General features: G+C 38.5%; 1 protein-coding gene across 2 annotated transcripts in view; it reads left to right on the forward strand.

Annotated features, from left to right (window-relative positions):
- PPP1R13B (protein phosphatase 1 regulatory subunit 13B) overlaps positions 1-20,355 on the forward strand; it is a 64,748-nt gene that overhangs the window by 13,715 nt on the left and 30,678 nt on the right. For both annotated transcript variants that reach the window (XM_083360009.1, XM_083360010.1), the window contains exons 2-3: positions 13,399-13,546; positions 16,477-16,596. In XM_083360009.1, the coding sequence (XP_083216135.1) occupies positions 13,399-13,546; positions 16,477-16,596 (268 nt within the window). The remainder of the gene's footprint in view (positions 1-13,398; positions 13,547-16,476; positions 16,597-20,355) is intronic.

Here is a 20,355-nt window from a genome sequence, read left to right on the forward strand (position 1 = left end):
AGCTGTGACGTGGAGTAAGGAAGGAGGAAGAATTGGTGGTAGCAGCCACTCTCAGACTGCATCTTGGCTTGTGTGGCTGAAGAAGTGGTAGTGACCGCTCCTGTTTCCTCCTTCCCAGTCTCCGTGCACCCTTTTTTCATCTTGTCCAATGAGCAAGGCACATAGATGAGCCCAGGGCTTGGGTCTGCTTGGAAAACGGAGGACAAAGCAGCTTCTGGCTCCTATGTGGAAGAAAAAGGTTTTGACCCCTGTCTTATTTCATGTATTATAATTGTATACCTACCTTCCTCTGTAACCGCCCCGAGTCCCTCGGGAGAAGGGCGGTATATAAAAATAAATAAATAAATAAATAAATAAATTATATGTACCATTATTTGCCCACCATCCACAGACAGGTGGTAAAAGAGAGGGCAAATTCCACCTTAGAATAATTTCTTTTCTTTAACTGCCACAAAACAACTCACCTGATCTTTTTTGTGGTTGAAGTTGCTTATAACTCATTTCATACCTTCATTCTGATGTTGTTTTTTCAGGCCACACTTAACAGTTATTATCCTCAAATGCTTCTCAGCCCTCACCCATTGCAGAGGCCTCTCATTTTCCTGAGATCCACATAACTGTCTAAAAAAGCTGTATGCTTCTAGCCATTTGGAAAGTGCATCCAATTTTTCACTATACAAGTCTGATCCTGGAAGGTCTGCTGGGCTTTCTATTTGCCAGACCCGCTTACATCTGGGATGGTGCATCTATTTTTTATTTTCAGTACAGGAAGATAGATTAGAATATTTGATTGATTGAATATTCTATTTAAATACTGAATGCATCTGAGAACCAGCAGATACTGTATGTACCGGCATACCTCACATCTTTTTCAACAGTTCATTTGCAATAGCTTTACTAGCATAAATTACCCAACTGGCTGAGCAGTGAAGTTTAGCTCCTAGTAGTTTTGACTCAATGAAAGAGGGGACTTGTTTGAGAGGAGACAATTGTATGAGAGCAGAAACTGTTTATTCGGTTTGCTTTCTTTAGGTATTGTACTGGTTTTATTTCTATGCCAGATATATTTTGAGCTGGAACAGCTTTATTTATTTGGAACTGTATAAATAGATAAATTTATATTTTAATAATTATTAAAACCACAACTGAAAATAATGCCAATGAGGAAAAAATTGGAAGATAGCAGAAGAAACTGGTGCAGCTGCACATAACTCAGTGAAAATCTGAAACCTAAAATATTACATAACAGGAGGAGGGAAAAGGGACAGTCATCAAGGAAGAATATATAGCTAACCCAGAAGGATAGAGATGGTGTCAAAAAGTCGAGAATGAACTAACAATTGTGATAAATTTTAACAACTATGAAAAACCAGATATGTTCAGAATTTAAAAAGAAAAGAAACAGATCATCTGCTTAATAAAAATATGTAACTAAGACGAGATGGAGTTATTCAACTCTTATTTTGGTTTAATGTTCTCTGAAAATAACATATATGTTTCAAAATGTGGCTGAGAAGACTAGAATTAAAACAGGTCCCCAAACTTTTGGGCACCAGGAACCAGTTCCATTGAGAGAGGTTTTTCCGCGGACCAGTGGGGGCATGGTTTTGTGGGCTGCCTGCATCCCACAGATAGTGCTTTGCTTGTTTGTGCGGACCGGTTGCTGGCATGCCACGCCTGGTACTGGTCCATGGACCAGGGGTTGGGGGCCCCTGGATTAAAACACAAAATCTGTCAATTTATATAGCTATTCATCTTATATCAGACTCTCGGCAGTTCCCATCCAACAGCTAACATCAATTATAAAACAACATTATACATACATATAATATCTATTAAAACTCATAGACTTTAAAACCTGGCACCAAAGTTAAGCTTTCACCTGCAGTCTATCATCAAATCTACTAAACCGTAGTATCGTATCCCAGTGCTTGGGGAGAAAAAACAGGTCTTAAGTGCTTTTCAGAAAGCTAGGAGGGTAACGGCTTCCGGGTGGCAAGGCTCCGTCGATGGCGGTAATTTTTGACCGTCAGCCCCGTTGTTCCGTTCAAATTGCAAAAACAGCGACAATCAGCTGTTTCGCAGTTTGGGAACTCCCCCTTCAGGAGAAGAGAGGGGGTGAGCATTCATGTAGAGGTAGAGCTCCCCTAGATCCCCAGAATGATTAGTCTGGGGAGCGAAGGGAAAGAGCTCCCTCGGAGCCTGAATTCAGCTCCGGACTTGGGGACTCCTCTGTTTTAAGGTTTTAAAACAGAGCAAGACGCTGCAACCATCCCTGCATTCAATATTGAACTTTGGATTACTCGGACGCAGGCAGAGCTGAGCAGGAGATTTCTGAATTTGCAAGTACAAGATCTTTAACTCTGGGGAGTTATTTTTTTTCTTCTCTTCTCCAAAGCTTAATTTAAAAGAAAGGGGAGGAAGATGGCGCTGGAATGAACTTTTAAAAGCTGTAAAAGACTCTTTTAAAAACATTTGAAACTGGTACAAAAGAGATTAGAAGATTCAGAGATTTAAAAGGAAAGCAACAAAGTTGCAACCTGGGTTTCTAAGTTGAACTGTGATTTTTTTTAAGGTTGGGTGAAAAAGTGAAAATGAGAAACAAAAGTTAATGAGTGTTAAAATGGCTTCTAAACCACCTAGAGCTCCTGTTTCCAGAAGTGCGGGGGCATCTCCAGCTCAACAACAATCTGTATTTCAGACCTTGATGCCACCCCTCGCACCACCCTCATCAACATTAATATTAAAAGACTTACAAGAAGCGTTAAAACTTCAATCTGAGCAAATTGCAGAGCTCATTAGTGAGAAAAATAAGGAAATAAGAAAGGATATTTTACTGGAATGCCAGGGGTTGGCAGTTTGTATTGAGCGTTTGGATGAAAGTGTGGAAGAAATTAACCAAAATAATTTGATATTGGAAGCTAAAATATGTGAAGTTGAGAATAAAATGGATAAGATTGATGATGAGGGGGTAATGATACAATATAGAAACATGGAGTTTGCTTTGAGGATAAGAGGTCTGAAAGAAAATCCACAAGAAAATTTGGAAGAGACATTCGCAAAGGCCCTGGCACCTATATTGGGATGGCGAGCTGAAGATTTTATAAGGGAAATAGAATATTTCGTGTCAACTCTTGGATTGCCAGGCAAAGAAAACTACCAAGAGATGTGGTTGTTTATTTTACAAAGAGAACGATTAGAAATGTGATTATTCAAGCTTTTTATAATAACAGATTTAAAGTGGCTGATCAAGAGGTCCTAATTTTGAAAGAAATTCCATCAAGAATTTTAAGAAAAAGGAAAGAGTTTGGTTTCTTGGCAGATGAATTAAAAAAATGACAGATCCAGTTCAGATGGGAGATACCAACTGGGATGGTGGTGAACTGGTGGTGAATCTATTAATATCGAACCAGGGGGAAGAGTGAGACCAAAGAGACAGGTGTTTATGGATCTGCAAGATATGTTCCGAAAGCTTCAAGCTGCAAAAGATGGAGACAAAGCTTAATAGAAGGGAAGAATATACTTTTAATTGGAATATATGTACCTATAAGAGCAAAGGGATTTTTGGATTAAAATTTGGTGGATTACGTAGAAGATATTTAAGAAAAAGATAAGGTTTTCTTTGCAGTTATTTTTGTTGGACATTATTACAGATTGTATTGTTATAGAAAGTAAATTTATGTTGAATTTAATAGCGGCAGCAAGACTTTGGGTATCGTAATATTGGAAGAAGGAGGATTTGCCTGTTATAGAAGAGTGGACTTTTAAAGGTTTCAAAATTAGTAGAAATGGTAAAAAATTCAGTATATTTGAAAGGTTAATTGCAGCAAAGATACATTTCAGAATGGAGAAGATGGATTGATTACATTCTGAATAAATATGGGACTAAAAAGTTTTATTTAGCATATGAATGAGTATTAGAATTTAATAAGATGTATTATTGTTTAGTTATGCTTAACAGGAGTTAAAGTGTGATAGGATTTAAAGTGTATTATAGATAGTTAGCATATTCTAGCTCAAGCTTGTTAGATGCAATACCCTGTATTAAATGTTTTATAGATGGCATTTAGATCCTAAAAAATTAGCATGTATGTATCCAAACTATCAACCTAAATGTTGGAGGTGTGGTTGTGATGATGCAACGTATTATTATATATGGTGGACTTGCAAAAAAGTTAAAGCTTTTTGGATTAAAATTTGGTGGAATATGCAGAAGATATTTAAGAAAAAGATAAGGTTTTCTCCGCAGCTATTTCTGTTGGCTATTATTACAGATTGTACTGTTATAGAAACTAAATTGATGTTGAATTTAATAATGGCAGCAAGATTTTTGGTATCGCAATATTGGAAGAAAGAGGATCTACCTACTATAGAAGAGTGGACTCTAAAAGTTTCGAACCTAGCATAAATGGCAAAAATTTCAGCATATTTGAAAGATCAATCGCAACAAAGATACATTTCGGAATGGAGAAGATGGATTAACTACATTCGGAATAAACATGGGGCTAAAAAGTTTTATTTAGCATATGAATAAGTATTAGAATTTAATAAGATGCATTGTTATTCAGCTTTGTTTAATGGGAGTTAAAATACGAGAGGATTTAAAGTGTGTGTATTTACCGTATTTTCCGGCGTATAAGATGACTGGGCGTATAAGACGACCCCCCCAACTTTTGAGATGATTTTCAAGATTTTTCATCTTATACGCCGGAAAATCAGCGAGCCCGGGAAGGCACGCCCTCCCCTCTCACTGTGGAGTAAGCAGGGCAGGCTGGCGTCTGGCGGGAGCCGGCAGGGCAGTCCTGCGCACGCGCGCGCTCCCCAGCTGTTAAGGAGCACTCCTTAGCAGCTGGGGAGTGCGCGTGTGTGCAGGACTGTCCTACCGGCTCCCGCCCGGCGCTCTTCCCTCTTGAGGCAGCATCCCCGAGGACTCCTTAGGAGCCGGGGAGCGATGCTGCCTCAAGAGGGAAGAGCGTCTGGCGGGAGCCAGTAGGTCAGTCCTTCGCACGCGCGTGCTCCCCAGCTGTTAACGAGCACTCCTTAGGACTAATTTATAATCTCTCATGTAAGAAAATGCTGGGGGGAAAAAAGAGAATTCATAATATGGTTTGCCCTGAAAAGGGATTTTGATGGTTATCATGTGTGTTTGCAAAGGATTCACGGGTCGGGGAAAGGGAGGCATGTGGAGGCATGCTAATGACCAAACCCTCATATCAGTGGTACAATGATTTTGTCGTATCAGTGGTACAATCATTTTGACGTCATCTTGGCTTGTTAAAGTTACCAGTGCGTGCAGCATGTAGGTGTATTCAAACACAGAGCCAGAGAGGTAAGAGCGTAGAAAGGCGAGGTGCCAATACGTGGAGAAAAGAAAGGATGCGACCTATTAAAAATGCCTAGCACTTACTTAAGTAACTACAAGGTTTCGGCAAACGGAGTAAGCCTGGTGGAAGAACTGCCGGGGCTGCCTCTTCAGAGGGAAGGAAGAACGTGCGCCTCGCCTCCCCTATCCCAACGCCGCCTGCTGTCACTTTCTAGGGTTGGGTTACCTATAGCCCACATGTACGTCGGGTGCTGCCTCCCCTTCCAATTTTTTTTCGTGACAAATGACACCCTCTTGCGGCGGGGGGACGCACGTTGAGGGGCGGCGGCGGCGCCTGCAAGACAGCGTGAAAGAGACGAAGCCGCGCTAGAAAGGTGGGCGGCGCGCGGCAGCATCCGGAGCTTGCGCGAGGGGCATCTGGGAGGCTGGCGCACAAGTGCGGGAGAAATTCCAGCGCGGCGCGAAAGCAGGTGCTGCTTGCCCGCCTGCCCGCGCACTGGCTGGCTGGCTGGCTCTCCCGCTCGCTCGCTCCCCGGCTCCTAAGGAGTCCTCGGGGATGCTGCCTCAAGAGGGAAGAGTGTCGGGCGGGAGCCGGCAGGACAGTCCTGCACACGCGCGCACTCCCCGGCTGCTAAGGAGTGCTCCTTAACAGCTGGGGAGTGCGCGCATGCGCAGGGCAGTCCTGCTGGCTCCCGCCCGATCACTGATATTGTCCGGCGTATAAGACGACTGGGTGTATAAGACGACCCCACAACTTTTGAGGTGATTTTCATGGGTTAAAAAGTCGTCTTATACGCTGGAAAATACGGTATTTATTTATTTATTTATTTATTTTTCTATACTGCCTTATTCCCAAAGGACTCAGGGCGGTTTACAGGGCAGCATATAAAAGACAATATAAAAAGATAATATAAAATTAAAATGAATTAAATTAATTAAAGCCCAACAATTAAAGCAATATTAAAAAGCTAAAACCCCTTCAGTCCAGGCCTGATAGATCGAAAAGCCAGGTTTTCAGGTCCCGGCGAAATGAACGCAGATCGGGGCGGTCCGGTGTTCCACAGGTAAATCATTCCAAAGGGCAGGCGTGCCCACAGAAAATGCCCTCCCTCTGGGGATCACCCGGCGGCACCCTAAGGAGGCCCTCTCTATGGGAGCACACAGGACGATGGGAAGTTGATGCTGGCAGCAGGTGCTCCCTAAGATAATCCGGACCCATGCCATGTAGGGCTTTATAGGTCATCAGATATAGATAGCATATTTTAGCTCAAGCTTGTTAGATGCAATACCCTGCATTCAGCTTTCGGGGGGGAGGGAAGGGTGGGCTTTATGGGGAGGTGGGGGGAAGTTGGGGAGGGCGAGGGAAGGGTGGGTTTATGGGGAGGGGGTTCAATTTATGTTTAAAATGTACTGTAAAACTTTTTAATAAGAAAAAAGAAAGCTAGGAGGGTAGAAGTTTGCCAAACTTCAGGGGAAGAATGTTCTTTAGGTCAGGATCTGCCACATAAAAGGCATACTTCCTAGAACTCATAAGATAGTAATATTTCAGCAAAGGGACTAGGAGCGCGCCTATCCTATCTGATCTAGCCGTGTACCATATAGGGATTTAAATATAATGACTAGCACCTTGAATTGCATACAGAAGGAAACGGGGAGCCAGAGCAGTTTGTACAACAGAACTGTTACATGGGTAAACCTAGATGCACCCATCACTGTCGTGTGTTGCTGCATTATGGAGTAGTTGTAGCTTCCAGGTGCTCTTTAAGGACAATCTCAGCTAGAGCACATTGCGGTAATCCAAATAAAGGCATGAGTGAGTATGAACAAAGCCTCCCAATCCAGGAAAGGGTACAAAGAGATGTGCAAATCTGTGCAAAGCCCCTCCCCAACCACAACTGTCATTTGAGTGGTATAGGTCTAAGAAGACCCCCAGATTGTGCACCAATTCAGTCTGGGGGAGTGCCCCCCAATCCAGAGTCATGAATATTATCTGGGCTTGGGGGACCAAAAACCCCAAACCACTCAATCTTGTTAGGATTGAGGTGAAGCCAATTCTTCTGCATCCAAATCCTTACAGCCTCCGGCACTCAGCCAGCACTGCCATTGCATCACCTATCTGCTATCTGCTATACCTATCACCATATTCAAAAAAGTAAAAAAATACCAGACCCAAGAAACTACAAACAAATCAGCCTAACATCAATACCTGGGAAGTTATTGGAAAAAATAATCAAAAAACAGATCTGTGAACATCTAGAAACAAAGTTATAACTAGTAGCCAGCATGGGTTTGTTAAAAACAGATAATGCCAAACCAATCTTATTTAATTCTTTGATCAAGTAACTAAATTAGTAGACCAGTGGAATGCTGTGGACAAAGTATACTTAGACTTCAGCAAGGCATTTGACGAAGTAGACCCACAACCTACTTCTGTGGGCTAGACAGCATCACCACCAGATGGATTTGTAACTGACTAACAAACCATACTCAACAAGTAGTCCTTAATGGTACTATTTCTACACAGAAGGAAGGAAGCAGTAAGGTACCACAAGATTCTGTCTTAGGCCCAGTACTCTTCAGTATCTTCATAAGTGACTGAGATGGCACTAAGCTGGCAGAAATAGCCAACACCCTAGAAGACAAGCTCAGAATCCAAAAAGACTTAACAGACTTGAACAAGGTTTTACACCTTTGCAGGAAAAATGAAAGTTACAAGTACAGATTAGGTGAAACCTGACTCAAAAACAGTAACTGTGAGAGGGACCTTGGAGTCTTAATGGTCGATCACTTAAACATGAAGCAGCAGTGTGAGGCAGCAGCCAAAAAAGCTAATACAATCCTTGGTTGTATAAACAGAGGCATAGAATCAAAATCATATGAAGTACAGCTTTATAAAGCCTTAGTTAAGACCACATGTGGAATAGTGTATCCAGTTTTGGTCACCACATCACAAAAAAGATGTTGAGACTTTGGAAAAAGTGCAAAGAAGAACAACTAAGATGATTAAGGGCCTGGAAACAAAAACATACGAAGAACGGTTGCACAAATTGGATATGGCCAGTCTAGAGAAAAGAAGGACTAGGGGGGCAACATGAAAGCATTATTCCATATTTGAGGGGCTGCCACAAAACACCAGAAGGCAAGATAAGAAACAACGAATAGAAACTAATCAAGGAGAGAAGCAACCTGGAATTAAGGAGAAACTTTCTAACAGTGAGAATAATTAACCAGTGGAACAGCTTGCCTTCAGAAGTTGTAGGTGCTTCATCACTGGACGTTTTTAAGAAAAGACTGGACAGCCATCTATCTGAAATGGTATAGGGCAGGGCCCGCAGGCTGGATGCATCATAGTGAAACCGCAGCCACCCCATTGCCGGCAGTGGCAAAAAAGTCACGATACATAACGACACATCATGTGACATTGCGAGTTTGACACCTCTGGTATAGGGTGCCCTGCTTGAGCAGTGGGTTGAACTAGAAGACCTCCAAGGTCCCTTCCAGCTCTATTTTGATTGACCTAAATGTGGAGATTACATTAGTGGGTATCATCAGCATACTGATGATACGGCACCCCATCCAGTTGAAGCCTGAAATTGGACAATAATTTTTTTTCTGTGTTATAAAATAAAAAAATAATAGAAAGGATTTCTAAAATAAGAACAATCTGGCATCAGGACCTGGAAATTTCTAAAAAGGGTTAACGTTTAATGCAAAAATGGGCATGATAAAGGACCAAAACGGCAGGGACCTAACAGAGGCAGAAGAGATTAAGAAGAGGTGGCAAAATTACACAGAAGAACTATACAAGAATGAGCTTAACGTCCCTGATAATCACAATGAGGGGGTCACTGACCTCGAGCCAGACATCCTAGAATGTGAAGTGAAGTGGGCCTTAGAAAAGCTCAACAACAACAAAGCTAGTGGAGGTGACAGTATTCCAGCTGAGCTATTCAAAATCTTAAGAGACAATGCAGTAAAAGTGCTACACTCAATTTGCCAGTAAATTTGGAAAACTCAACAGTGGCCACAGGATTGGAAAAGATCAGTTTACATTCCAATTCCAAAGAAAGGCAGTGCCAAAGAATGTTCAAACTATCCCACCATTGCACTCATTTCTCATGCTAGTAAAGTTATGCTTAAAATCCTACAAGCTACACTCCAGCAGTATGTGGATCGAGAACTACCAGAAGTACAGGCAGGATTTCGAAGAGGCAGAGGAACTAGAGATCAAATTGCCAACATACGCTGGATCATGGAGAAAGCTAGAGAGTTCCAGAAAAACATCAACGTCTGCTTCATTGACTATGCTAAAGCCTTTGATTGTGTGGATCACAACAAACTGTGGCAAGTTCTTAAAGAGATGGGCATACCAGACCATCTTATTTGTCTCTTGAGAAACCTATATGCGGGTCAAGAAGCAACAGTGAGAACTGGACACGGAACCACTGATTGGTTCAAAATTGGGAAAGGAGTCCGGCAAGGCTGTATACTGTCGCCTTGCCTATTTAACTTATATGCAGAGCACATCATGAGAAAGGCAGGGCTAAATGAATCAAAAGTTGGAATTAAGATTGCCGGAAGAAATATCAACAACCTAAGATATGCAGATGATACCACTCTAATGGCAGAAAGTGAAGAAGAACTAAAGAGCCTCTTGTTGCGGGTGAAGAAGGAGAGTGCAAAAGTTGGGTTGAAACTTAACATTAAGAAAACCAAGATCATGGCATCCGGCCCTCTCAATTCCTGGCAAATAGATGGGGAAGAAATGGAGGTAGTGGCAGATTTTATTTTCCTGGGCTCCAAGATCACTGCAGATGGAGCCTGTAGCCAAGAAATTAAAAGATGCTTGCTATTCGGGAGAAAAGCCATGACAAATCTAGACAGCACACTAAAAAGCAGAGACATCACCCTGTCAACAAAAGTGCGTATAGTCAAGGCTATGGTCTTCCCAGTTGCAATTTATGGCAGTGAAAGTTGGACCATAAGAAAGGCTGAGCGCCAAAGAATTGAGGCCTTTGAGCTATGGTGCTGGAGAAGACTCCTGCGAGTCCCTTGGACTGCAAGGCGATCAAACCGGTCAGTCCTAGAGGAGATCAACCCTGACTGCTCTTTACAAGGCCAGATCCTGAAGCTAAAACTCAAATACTTTGGCCACCTAGTGAGAAGGAAGGACTCACTGGAGAAGAGCCCAATGCTGGGAAAGATGGAGGGCAATAGAAGAAGGGGACGACAGAGAATGAGGTGGCTGGATGGAGTCACTGAAGCAGTAGGTGTGAGCTTAAATGGACTCCAGAAGATGGTAGATGACAGGAAGGCCTGGAGGAACATTGACCATAGGATCGTGATGGGTTGGACACGACTTCGCAGCTAACAACAACAACAACAACCACCTATCCTATACCTGTGCATTTGATTTTTCCTGCCTAAATGTAGAACCTTACTTTTTTCACCATTGAATTTCATTTTGTTAGATAGCACCCAGTGTTCAAGTCTGTCCAGATCCTCCTGTATCTTAAGCCTGTCTTCTGTAACTGTATTAAAACTTCATTATTTTCTGTTTAATTCAATGACAACTTTAAATTCTCTCATTATTTAGACATGCATTTCTTAAACTGACTCAGTGGTTAATACTACACGTTTGATTAAGTGAATTCTTCTTTTAAACTTACCTAATTAGGTGAAACCCAATCCACACTATCTGCTGTCACTAGGCTCTGTCTTGCTTCACTAGCCTAGCTTATCTTCACACGTCATTATCTCTTGTATTCATTTACTAGGCATCCAGAAGATGCCCATTTAAGTAGATTCTCACTGCAGCCTATGCACAGGGACTATTTTAGATTCTAGTTTTCACTGTATATATTTTTTTAAAAAAATCTTTTTTTCCTGTGGTTTACATATGAGGAACCCTTTAAGAATGATTCTTCAAAGCCTCTTAAACTTATCAAAAGACAAAAATTGGCAACACAACAGGAACAGCATAAGTCAGAGAAACAGAAAAGTAAACAAAGTAATGAAAAAACAGGTGAGAATGAAAACAGGTTTTTCCATTATAATGATGCTCTCACAACAATTGGGGCGGTTTGCAATTATTATGTACTACAGACAGTAATGTTTTCATGTTTAGAAATTTACTGTTTGTACCTGAATTTGTGCTTGAGGTTTTTTAAAGTAATATTTTCAGAATATTGTTACAATCACATTGTCTTGTAGATACTAGCTTACAAATTAAAAATTATGTTACAAATATAAGGGCAGTAGAGATTTTTGAAAAGTGGCATACTTTTCTGCATATTTATAATATTGCATAATTAAATGCATTCTGCTTATAAAACAGGTTTTTGCTGTTTCTTAGAAAATAGGTTTTTTTGGCTTTAATACCTATGTGTAGAAAATTCATTTTTCAGCTATTTTATTTATTGCATTTAAATAATGCATGTCTGGAGAATTCTCTGGTGGCCTTGGCACCTGTATATTATTTTACTGATTGTGTCCTGGTATTTTACAAAGAATAAAGGCTACTTTATAGTCAGAGAGTTTTAGAAGATTAGTTTCCATAATCTGACCTTACAATTGTAATTTACAAAGTCATGCCTTAGGTTATTTTTACTAACAACAGTTAAATGACTCTTGCATTACCTGAATTTGTAGATAAAATAATAAATTTGAATTGTCTAGCTTACTCATTAAATCTTAAAATGTCTGCCTAAAGTTTTAATGCAGTCTCATGATACATTTCAAAGCGAAAGCCATTTTTTATATCTCTCATAAAAATACCCTTAAGGGCATTTTACATGATCATTGCATTGTGCAATTGTTCTTAATTTATTATTTGTACTTCATATTTCTCTTTGCTTACATTTTGTAAGTCTGAGTCTATATATTGCAGCTAGACACTTCTAGTTACTTCTCTCTTTTAGCAAAACTGCTGTTGCTGAACAAAAAGAGACGGGCGTTAAATAGGTTGTATGCTTTATCACAATACAATTTTATTGAGCCACATTTTTCCAACTAACAGACATAATTGATCACAGTTCTTCTAACTAAAAATGCATTGTTTTATCATTTCCTAGGAAGACGAAATTATATAAAAAGTTGCCTATTGTAATAGATAAACAAATTTGTTTAGGGTCATCTTAAAATATTTTTTAAAAATGTTGGATGTGGTTTTTTTACATTTTGTCAGCTTAGTTGTAATGAACATTTTGGATAATAGACCACTGTAAAAGTCTTAGATCATCTGCAGCTGCAGAAGTAAGTGTACTTCACGGCTCTTACTGCCACAAGCCAAGTCCTAACAAAGGCTTCATCCCTTCTCTTCTTCCAACAATGCTCTAGGTGTTTCTTGTGTTGTTTCATTACCTGGAGCTCTGCCATAAACTGGGGGCCCTATAGGATCCATGTTCACAAAGTGTCCATATAGGTGCCATCCTATCCCAAGGTCCTTGTGTGCTCCATTCCAGCCTGCAAGTAAGGCTGCAACCAAATTGTGCACCAAAGTCTCAGGAATAACTCCAAGTTCCCTTTGAAACCGATGTTCTTTTATTAGTGGTGATAATATTACTGGATGACTGCTAGGGAATGGATTTGTTCCACTCATTCTGTAGATCCAAGCACATTTATCTAAGGTCTCATTGCAATTTAACAATATAACCTATAATAAAAAACTACTGTATATTATGGCTTCTTGATTAAATGGGATGCACTGCTTAAATTGACGTTGATTGAAAATCAGATGTATTGTTTTTGCTGGCTTGTATTCTGATTGCCAATCTGTGAGCATAACATTCTTTTATTTCTTTCCAGTCTATTGTAACCAAATATAACATGTCACCAGAACATTATTATTTGAAAAGAGATGCGAGTTGTAATTTCTTTTATTAACTCTGTTGATCTTTGGGCATATCTTTATTCTGTTTCATTTTTCAGTGAATGTTTGCTGAATTTTATAAAGGGGCCCTTGTTCTGTAGTTTAAAAACTCATTGTCTCAGGACAGTGCACCAAATTATACAGATCAGACTACATGATGTAAAAAGTTTTGATCTATATTGTACAGTGGTTTCCTGTTTTTCAGATGATATTGACTGTGTTCCTGAGCAATAATGAACAAATTTTGACTGAAGTACCAATTACTCCTGAAACAACCTGTCGAGATGTGGTGGAATTTTGCAAAGAACCTGGTGAAGGTAGCTGCCATCTTTCTGAAGTGTGGCGTGGAAATGGTAAGCAATACTTTGGGCTTCCATATTTGTCTCTGCTGCATTATGTCAAGCATTATCATTTATCAACTGATTTTCAACAACAGTTTAAAAGAAACATTACTTTGTGACTGTGCATTATCCACAGTTTAGGCTGAAACTATACATTTTTTTTCCAGACTATGTGGAGATTCATAGTCGTATGAAAAATCAGCAGATCAGTAAACTATGAAAGTGTTTCATTTCCAGTTATATCTTTATAATAATGAATTACAGCATAAATCAAAATACATATTCATATATGTATTATATTTACTAAATAGAATCCATATATTTAAATCCATTTTGAAAATGAGAGCTTTAAAATATCCATTACATAGTTAGCAGTATAAAAAGTCTGAATAAATTAATCTATAGTATATACCACAAAGTTTAAGAACAGTAAACACTACAATGCTTAAGAACTAGGGAAAACAGTTATCTGTTTAAAAGACCTCTAAAAGAAATATTAGATAGGTGCAATTATCTACACTCAAATAACATTCCTTAGCTAGAGCCAGTTCAAGGTATTTGTCCTAGTGATGCTTACCTGATCTTAGAAGCTAGTCAGGTATGATTGGAGGAGATTATTATAAATCACACATCCATGTGGATTTTGTAGAATTTTAATAAATCTGGATCCAATTTCGGGGAACTTGGCCTTAAAGGACTGTGCTTTGAATTTAGCTCCAAAATTGGCAAATCATGCAGTTAATAAACAGGAACTGTATCTAGTTTGAGAAGAACTAAAACAGCTATATTATGCATCAGTGAAGTTGCTATAGCTTCTTAAATTAAGCACATATATGCGCGGGTAGTGATGGGAGCATCCCGATACTCCCATATTACACCCCTCCTGTGTGAGCTGCATTGGTTACCGGTTGTCCTCCGGGTGAGATTTAAGGTGCTGGTACTTACCTTTAAAGCCCTACATGGCTTAGGCCCAGGATATTTACAGGACCGTCTGCTGCCGGGAACGATCTCCCATTGCCCAGTATGCTCACACAGGGCCTCCTCAGGGTACCGTCGGCTAGACAATGTCGGCTGGCGACCCCCAGGGGGAGGGCCTTCTCTGTGGGAGCGCCAGCCCTATGGAACCAACTTCTGCTTGAGCTCTGGATGGCCCCGGATCTCCGGTCCTTTTGCCGCGGCCTTAAAACACTTCTTTTCCATCAGGCTGACCTGGACTGATGACAGGGATTTTAAAATGTTTTCTAATTTTTAACTCCAATTTTAATTTATTCTATTGGGGCTGTTAATTTAATTCTTTTTAACTTTTGTATTGTTGTATTTTATTGTTGTTAACTGCCCTGAGTCCTTCAGGAGATAGGGCAGCATATAAGTCCCAATAATAAATAAATAAACATTTCAGTAGCCTAGTTTTGTTATAGTTAAGTAGGCTGCAGCAGCTAGGTAAAAGCATTTCTGTCACCTCTATTTCCACAGAGATTGAGGGTTTTTTCTAATTACAGAGTTTTATAGTTGTCCAGGGAGCAAGATGTGGCAAACGAGTAGAGGTGTTGGATGGATGGATGGATGGATGGATGGATGGATGGATGGATGGATGGATAGATGGATAGATAGATAGATAGATAGATAGATAGATAGATAGATGATAGATAGATAGATAGATAGATAGATAGATAGATAGATAGATAGATAGATAGATAGATAGATAATACAACAGCCTGGAGTTCAAGATAACTTCTCCCATTTGTTTCATGTAAATCTTAGGTTCCACAAAAGACAAATGGAACTTCACAGTATTCTACTACTTTCTTCTCTTTAAATTTTCACAGCAATCTAGCACAATACCATTACTGTACTTCTGTAGATGGCATACTTTTAGCTTGAACCTGAATAGAGTTAAATGTGCATATTTAGCCTTAAACCTATACTTCTTAATAGAATTCTGATGGCATATTCTGAATGGAAGAGGTTTCTGCCTGCTTGTTCTTGGTAAAAGGTAAAAAAGATATGATTATCTTGATTATCATAAATTAGCAGTGGGTAAACATAGTAAACTGGCATGATCCTAAAAAACTGGTAAAGAACAAAAATATTTAGGAATTAAGAAACAAGGGGATATTACACCTTAGTGACATTCTTTAAATCATTGCATTACTTAGTATTATTTCATATTTTCATCAAGGACTTGTTTTGTCAGATAGCAAAATAGAGGTGTAATATCTCGTTTGCTTTTGTGTTAGGCTGACTTGGCTCTGTGGAATGTGGTGGCTTGCAAATTGTTTGAATGTAATTGTTTCTAGAGTGATAGTGACTAAAGTCCTATTTATAATTGTTTGGTTGCAAAATATGAGATCCAGTACTGTATGGTGTAGTTGTTAAAAGTGTTGGGAGTGATTCCAAAACTGAGACGCTAGTCCTTCATTGTTAGTTTCTAACGTACTGGCTTGTGAAAGAGTAAAATATTTATGGCATTCAGAAGGTCACTGAATGATTGGGCCAGTTTATTCCCTTTTACTTCAGCCTATCACACAGTATGCTAATATTGGGCAAAAACTGGATGAAAGAGTGCTGTATACATTACCTTGAACTCCTGAATGAAAAGGTGGGATATAAATCTAATAATAATATTTTAAAAATATAAACATGGGAATGAATTACATGAAGCTACAGTCTTGTGCAAGCTACAGTCCAGTTCAGCATTACTGTCATTATTTTTAGAGATTATATAATTTCAATTTGTAAATTTTTTCAAAAAGGCTACTCTGTAATTCGGAGGAAGAAAGAATTAGGTTATCCATTAGACCCTAGAATATTATAATTTTGATGGGGGGAGGGAAATGACAGGAAAATAAAACATATATCTTATTTTATATACTTGTTTATTCTTATTTTAAGTAAATTGCCAGTGAATTGCTCTAATGAATGACATTTGATTCTGTATTCAGAACGACACATACCCTTTGATCACATGATGTATGACCATCTACAAAAATGGGGACCTCGTAGAGAGGAAGTGAAATTTTTTCTCCGACATGAAGAATCCCCAACAGAAAGCACTGAACAGGGTATGTACTCTTTCATTCTAGGTTTGTTGCTATATCATGGTTATAATTTTTATGTGCCCCAACTTTTATCAGTTTAAATTAAATGTGCCAGCATAGCTGACTTTTAACTAATTCTGTAGGTAAAGGTTATTTGCAGGTATTTCTATAGATAATGATCCTTAAAGATATATTCCATGCTTCCTATCCTTCTGTGTGAGGATTGGGCAAACATTCCTATATAATGATGTGAGATACTGATGACCAGGGCTTTTTTTGTCATAGAACGCTCAGAACGGAGTTCCGGCACCTTTTTTGGATGGAACTTTGTAGGGTAGGCAAGGTGGATTGTATGACATGTGTGAGTTCCGGCACCTTTTTCTTTTACAAAAAAAGCACTGCTGATGACAAATTACAATAAATGTTTGTTCTTAGTTATTTCAGCTGAAGGTGATGAGACCAGTTTCTGAACCTAAGGGGAAATTGATTCATTAATTATATGCTGTATACCTATTCAGTTGTTTGACTCAAACAGCAATTAGATTACTTTTAATTTAAGATTACTTAAATTCTTAGATTATATTTTCACATTGTATAATGAATGACTTATTAGTTTATGAAATATATGAAACAAATATCAAATATTGGTGTTATTTCTCCAGTCATTCAATTTATATATTATTAGGACTCACATTAAACTTATAATAATATTCAGTGGCAAAGATAAGAAAATTCAAGAGAGTACAAGTACATTTTCCTAGAACTGTAAAGTTGATTTTAATTCTTACAAGTGAATTTCTAATTTTTAATTGTGAAAAACTTGGAGTAAATGCTTTAAATGAAAATAATCCACCTTGTATTTACCACTGTGAAACAATATCAGGATTTACTAGTGCTTGGAAATAATGGTTAAAATATTTAGCTTTGCTTTATGACATTTTCCTTGTGGGTTTGTAAAAATCTCTCATTCTTTTTGGGAGTGAACATTGTACTTTTATGTATTCTATATTTAGAATCTTATTTTGCCACCTGATACCTTTGGCCCACAGTGTAATTATAGGTCTAAAACACTACATATAATCCTGATTTAAATTTGTTTAGTCTACAGTCCTAAGGATGCTTATCTAAAAGCTTTTCATTTTGTTTTCAATTGCCAGCTTGTGGATTTCCAATACTTTTAGTACTTTTAGGCCCTAGACAAGCTAATTTCTGTCTCAGTAACATGTTTTACTTAAAAGTAGCTAAGTTTTTTTTTTTTAGTTCGAAAAAGGAATGGAGAAACAGGACTTTTTAAATATACAGATAAAAGCCTTCATTTTGCTTTAGGGGATAATGGCAAATTTAGACATCAAAAGTAAATAGGAAAGAGTGGGTTCTTCTTCTGGAAATTATACATAACACACACTACCGTTAAAAATCCAATACTAAGACTGAAGATTTCAGAATAACTGAAGGAGTAAGTTTTAAGTATGCTTTTATAAGAAAATAACTGATAATTAGACATTACATGGAAGGAAAAAGAACCAAAAAAATAACTAATAAGATCTAAGATCAAATAGTTAAGAAGCTATGATCCATTTCAAAATGTCTAACTTACTTGAACACAGAAATTATTCAATGTTCAGTCAACTGTTCAAACTTTTCAGCAAATGTATAATAGCAATAGCACTTAGACTTGTATACTGCTTCATGGTGCTTTACAGCCCTCTCTAAGCAGTTTACAGAGTCAGCATATTGCCCCCAACATGGGTCCTCATTTTATTGACCTCGGAAGGATGGAAGGCTGAGTCAACCTTGAGCCTTTCAGAATCGAACTCCTGGAGTGAGCAATGAGTTAGCCTGCAGTACTGTATTCTAATGACTGCACCACTACGGCTCCTAATCCACTAGGACTGTACCCTTGGGACATAACAAAAGTATATTTCCCTATTTCATCAGTCTGAGGATTTAAATTAAGAATTACAAAATCAGTAGTATTAAGAAACAACCTCAAAAATTAGTAAGTGCTTTTTGAACTTTTGATTTAATATATCAAGAAGAACTCTTAATTTGAAAGAGAAGTGTGTACTCTGTATAAAGGTAGAGATTGTGTATCAATTTAGAATGGAAATCCTTTTCTGCACCCCCACATATTTGGACATCATACCAGAAATAAAGAAAAAATAAGAACGAGTCTTGCATCAGTTACTACTAGAATTGAAAGCCATCTATATTTCCCCCCCCCCGAACCTTATTATTCATTTATTGTTATTGTTCTGTTCTCTAAATTTTGAGGGCTCTTTGGTGCCCTCTGAGCTTGGTTGTTTTTTTGCAGATGTTTCATTACCTAAACTAGGTATCATCATCAGTGTTAGTAATCTAGTCAGGACTGACACTGATATTGTTACCTAGTTTGAATAATGAACCATCTTCAAGAAAACAACTAAACTCAGAGAGCACTAGGGACCTGTCTGTCATGGTTCCGACAAATGAAACTGAACACTGAACAACATTAAATATTCTCCTTTATCAATCTCTGAATTTTAATCTGTAAGTATTATTTATCCCAAAGATGCTTTTTCATGAGGCAACTGGACTTTCTTGTTTTTCTTTGAAGACATTTTGCTACTCATTTTCAGGGACTGTTGTAATTATTTTTAATTTTTTTAACTTTTGTATTTCTTGTTTTAAATACCCTGTAAACTGCCCTGAGTCCTGTGGGAAAGGGCGGTATATAAATCCAATTAAATAAATAAATAAACTTCTTCAGCTCTGACTGGATGGTGGGGAATGTAAGGATTTATACTCTTTGCAGACAGTTGGTCATTTGCATTCTTTTAGATTCATTGAGGCCACCTGGAGGTTTATCTGTGTCATCAGGGTCACCTGAGTAGTGCAAATGGGTGTAGCCTTCTTGAAACTCTTGAAAGGACTGTGTTGTAGACTGGACATAGATGATGTCGTATCCCTCCCCCTCTGTTGAGAGAGGGCTATTCAATTTTGATATAGATGGCCTCTTTGACCCCTCTTTCAAACCAGTATTATTTACTTACCTGTGATAAGATGAGTAGCAAATAAGTTTAATAAATAAAAAAATTGTTTCCTTGCTGTATTTCATCTTCTTTGCAGTTGTGTTTTTAAAACTTTTATTCTTAACTCATCTATAAATTAAAATATTTCTTATTTCTAGTCATTCTTCTTTTCAACACTGTCACTAAACTAGCCATTCCCAGTATTATTACAAGACAAGAAGCTGCAACTTCTATCAAATTTGTGGTTCATTTTGTGTTCAGTCCACATTCATCCAACACCTCTTCATATCTGATTTTATATTTTCTTGTTTTATCACACGTGCTTCTTAAGTACCCATTATTCCAATTTCATTTAACTTTTATGTGTCTTGTGATACACCAATTTTCATGTCTGCTTAACATAAACATTGTGCACAGCAATTGTTGCTTCTTTCTACATTGTTCACAACAGACTATATACAACATGACACACTTCAATGTCACAACCATTTCTCATACATTTCTTCATAAATACATTAAATGAAAAGGCATACTAGAGGCCACCAAAGACTCACAAATAACCACCACAGCCACCTGTGCCTGGAGTCACAACTGATACTACACTTGAAACTCAGTAGGGCACATTTCAGAGAGGGGATACCCCACTACATTGCCCTTCCAGGTATTGATGATACAAACCAGGCTGGTTCTCTCATCCACAGTCAGATTGTGGATGAAGTGAGCTTTGTTGCAGGTCAGCCTGGCATTAAGCAGCAACAGATGGAGACCTGAA

Source organism: Vipera ursinii (assembly GCF_947247035.1).
Source record: "Vipera ursinii genome assembly, chromosome: 1".
In the NCBI taxonomy this organism is placed as follows: Eukaryota; Metazoa; Chordata; class Lepidosauria; order Squamata; family Viperidae; genus Vipera; species Vipera ursinii.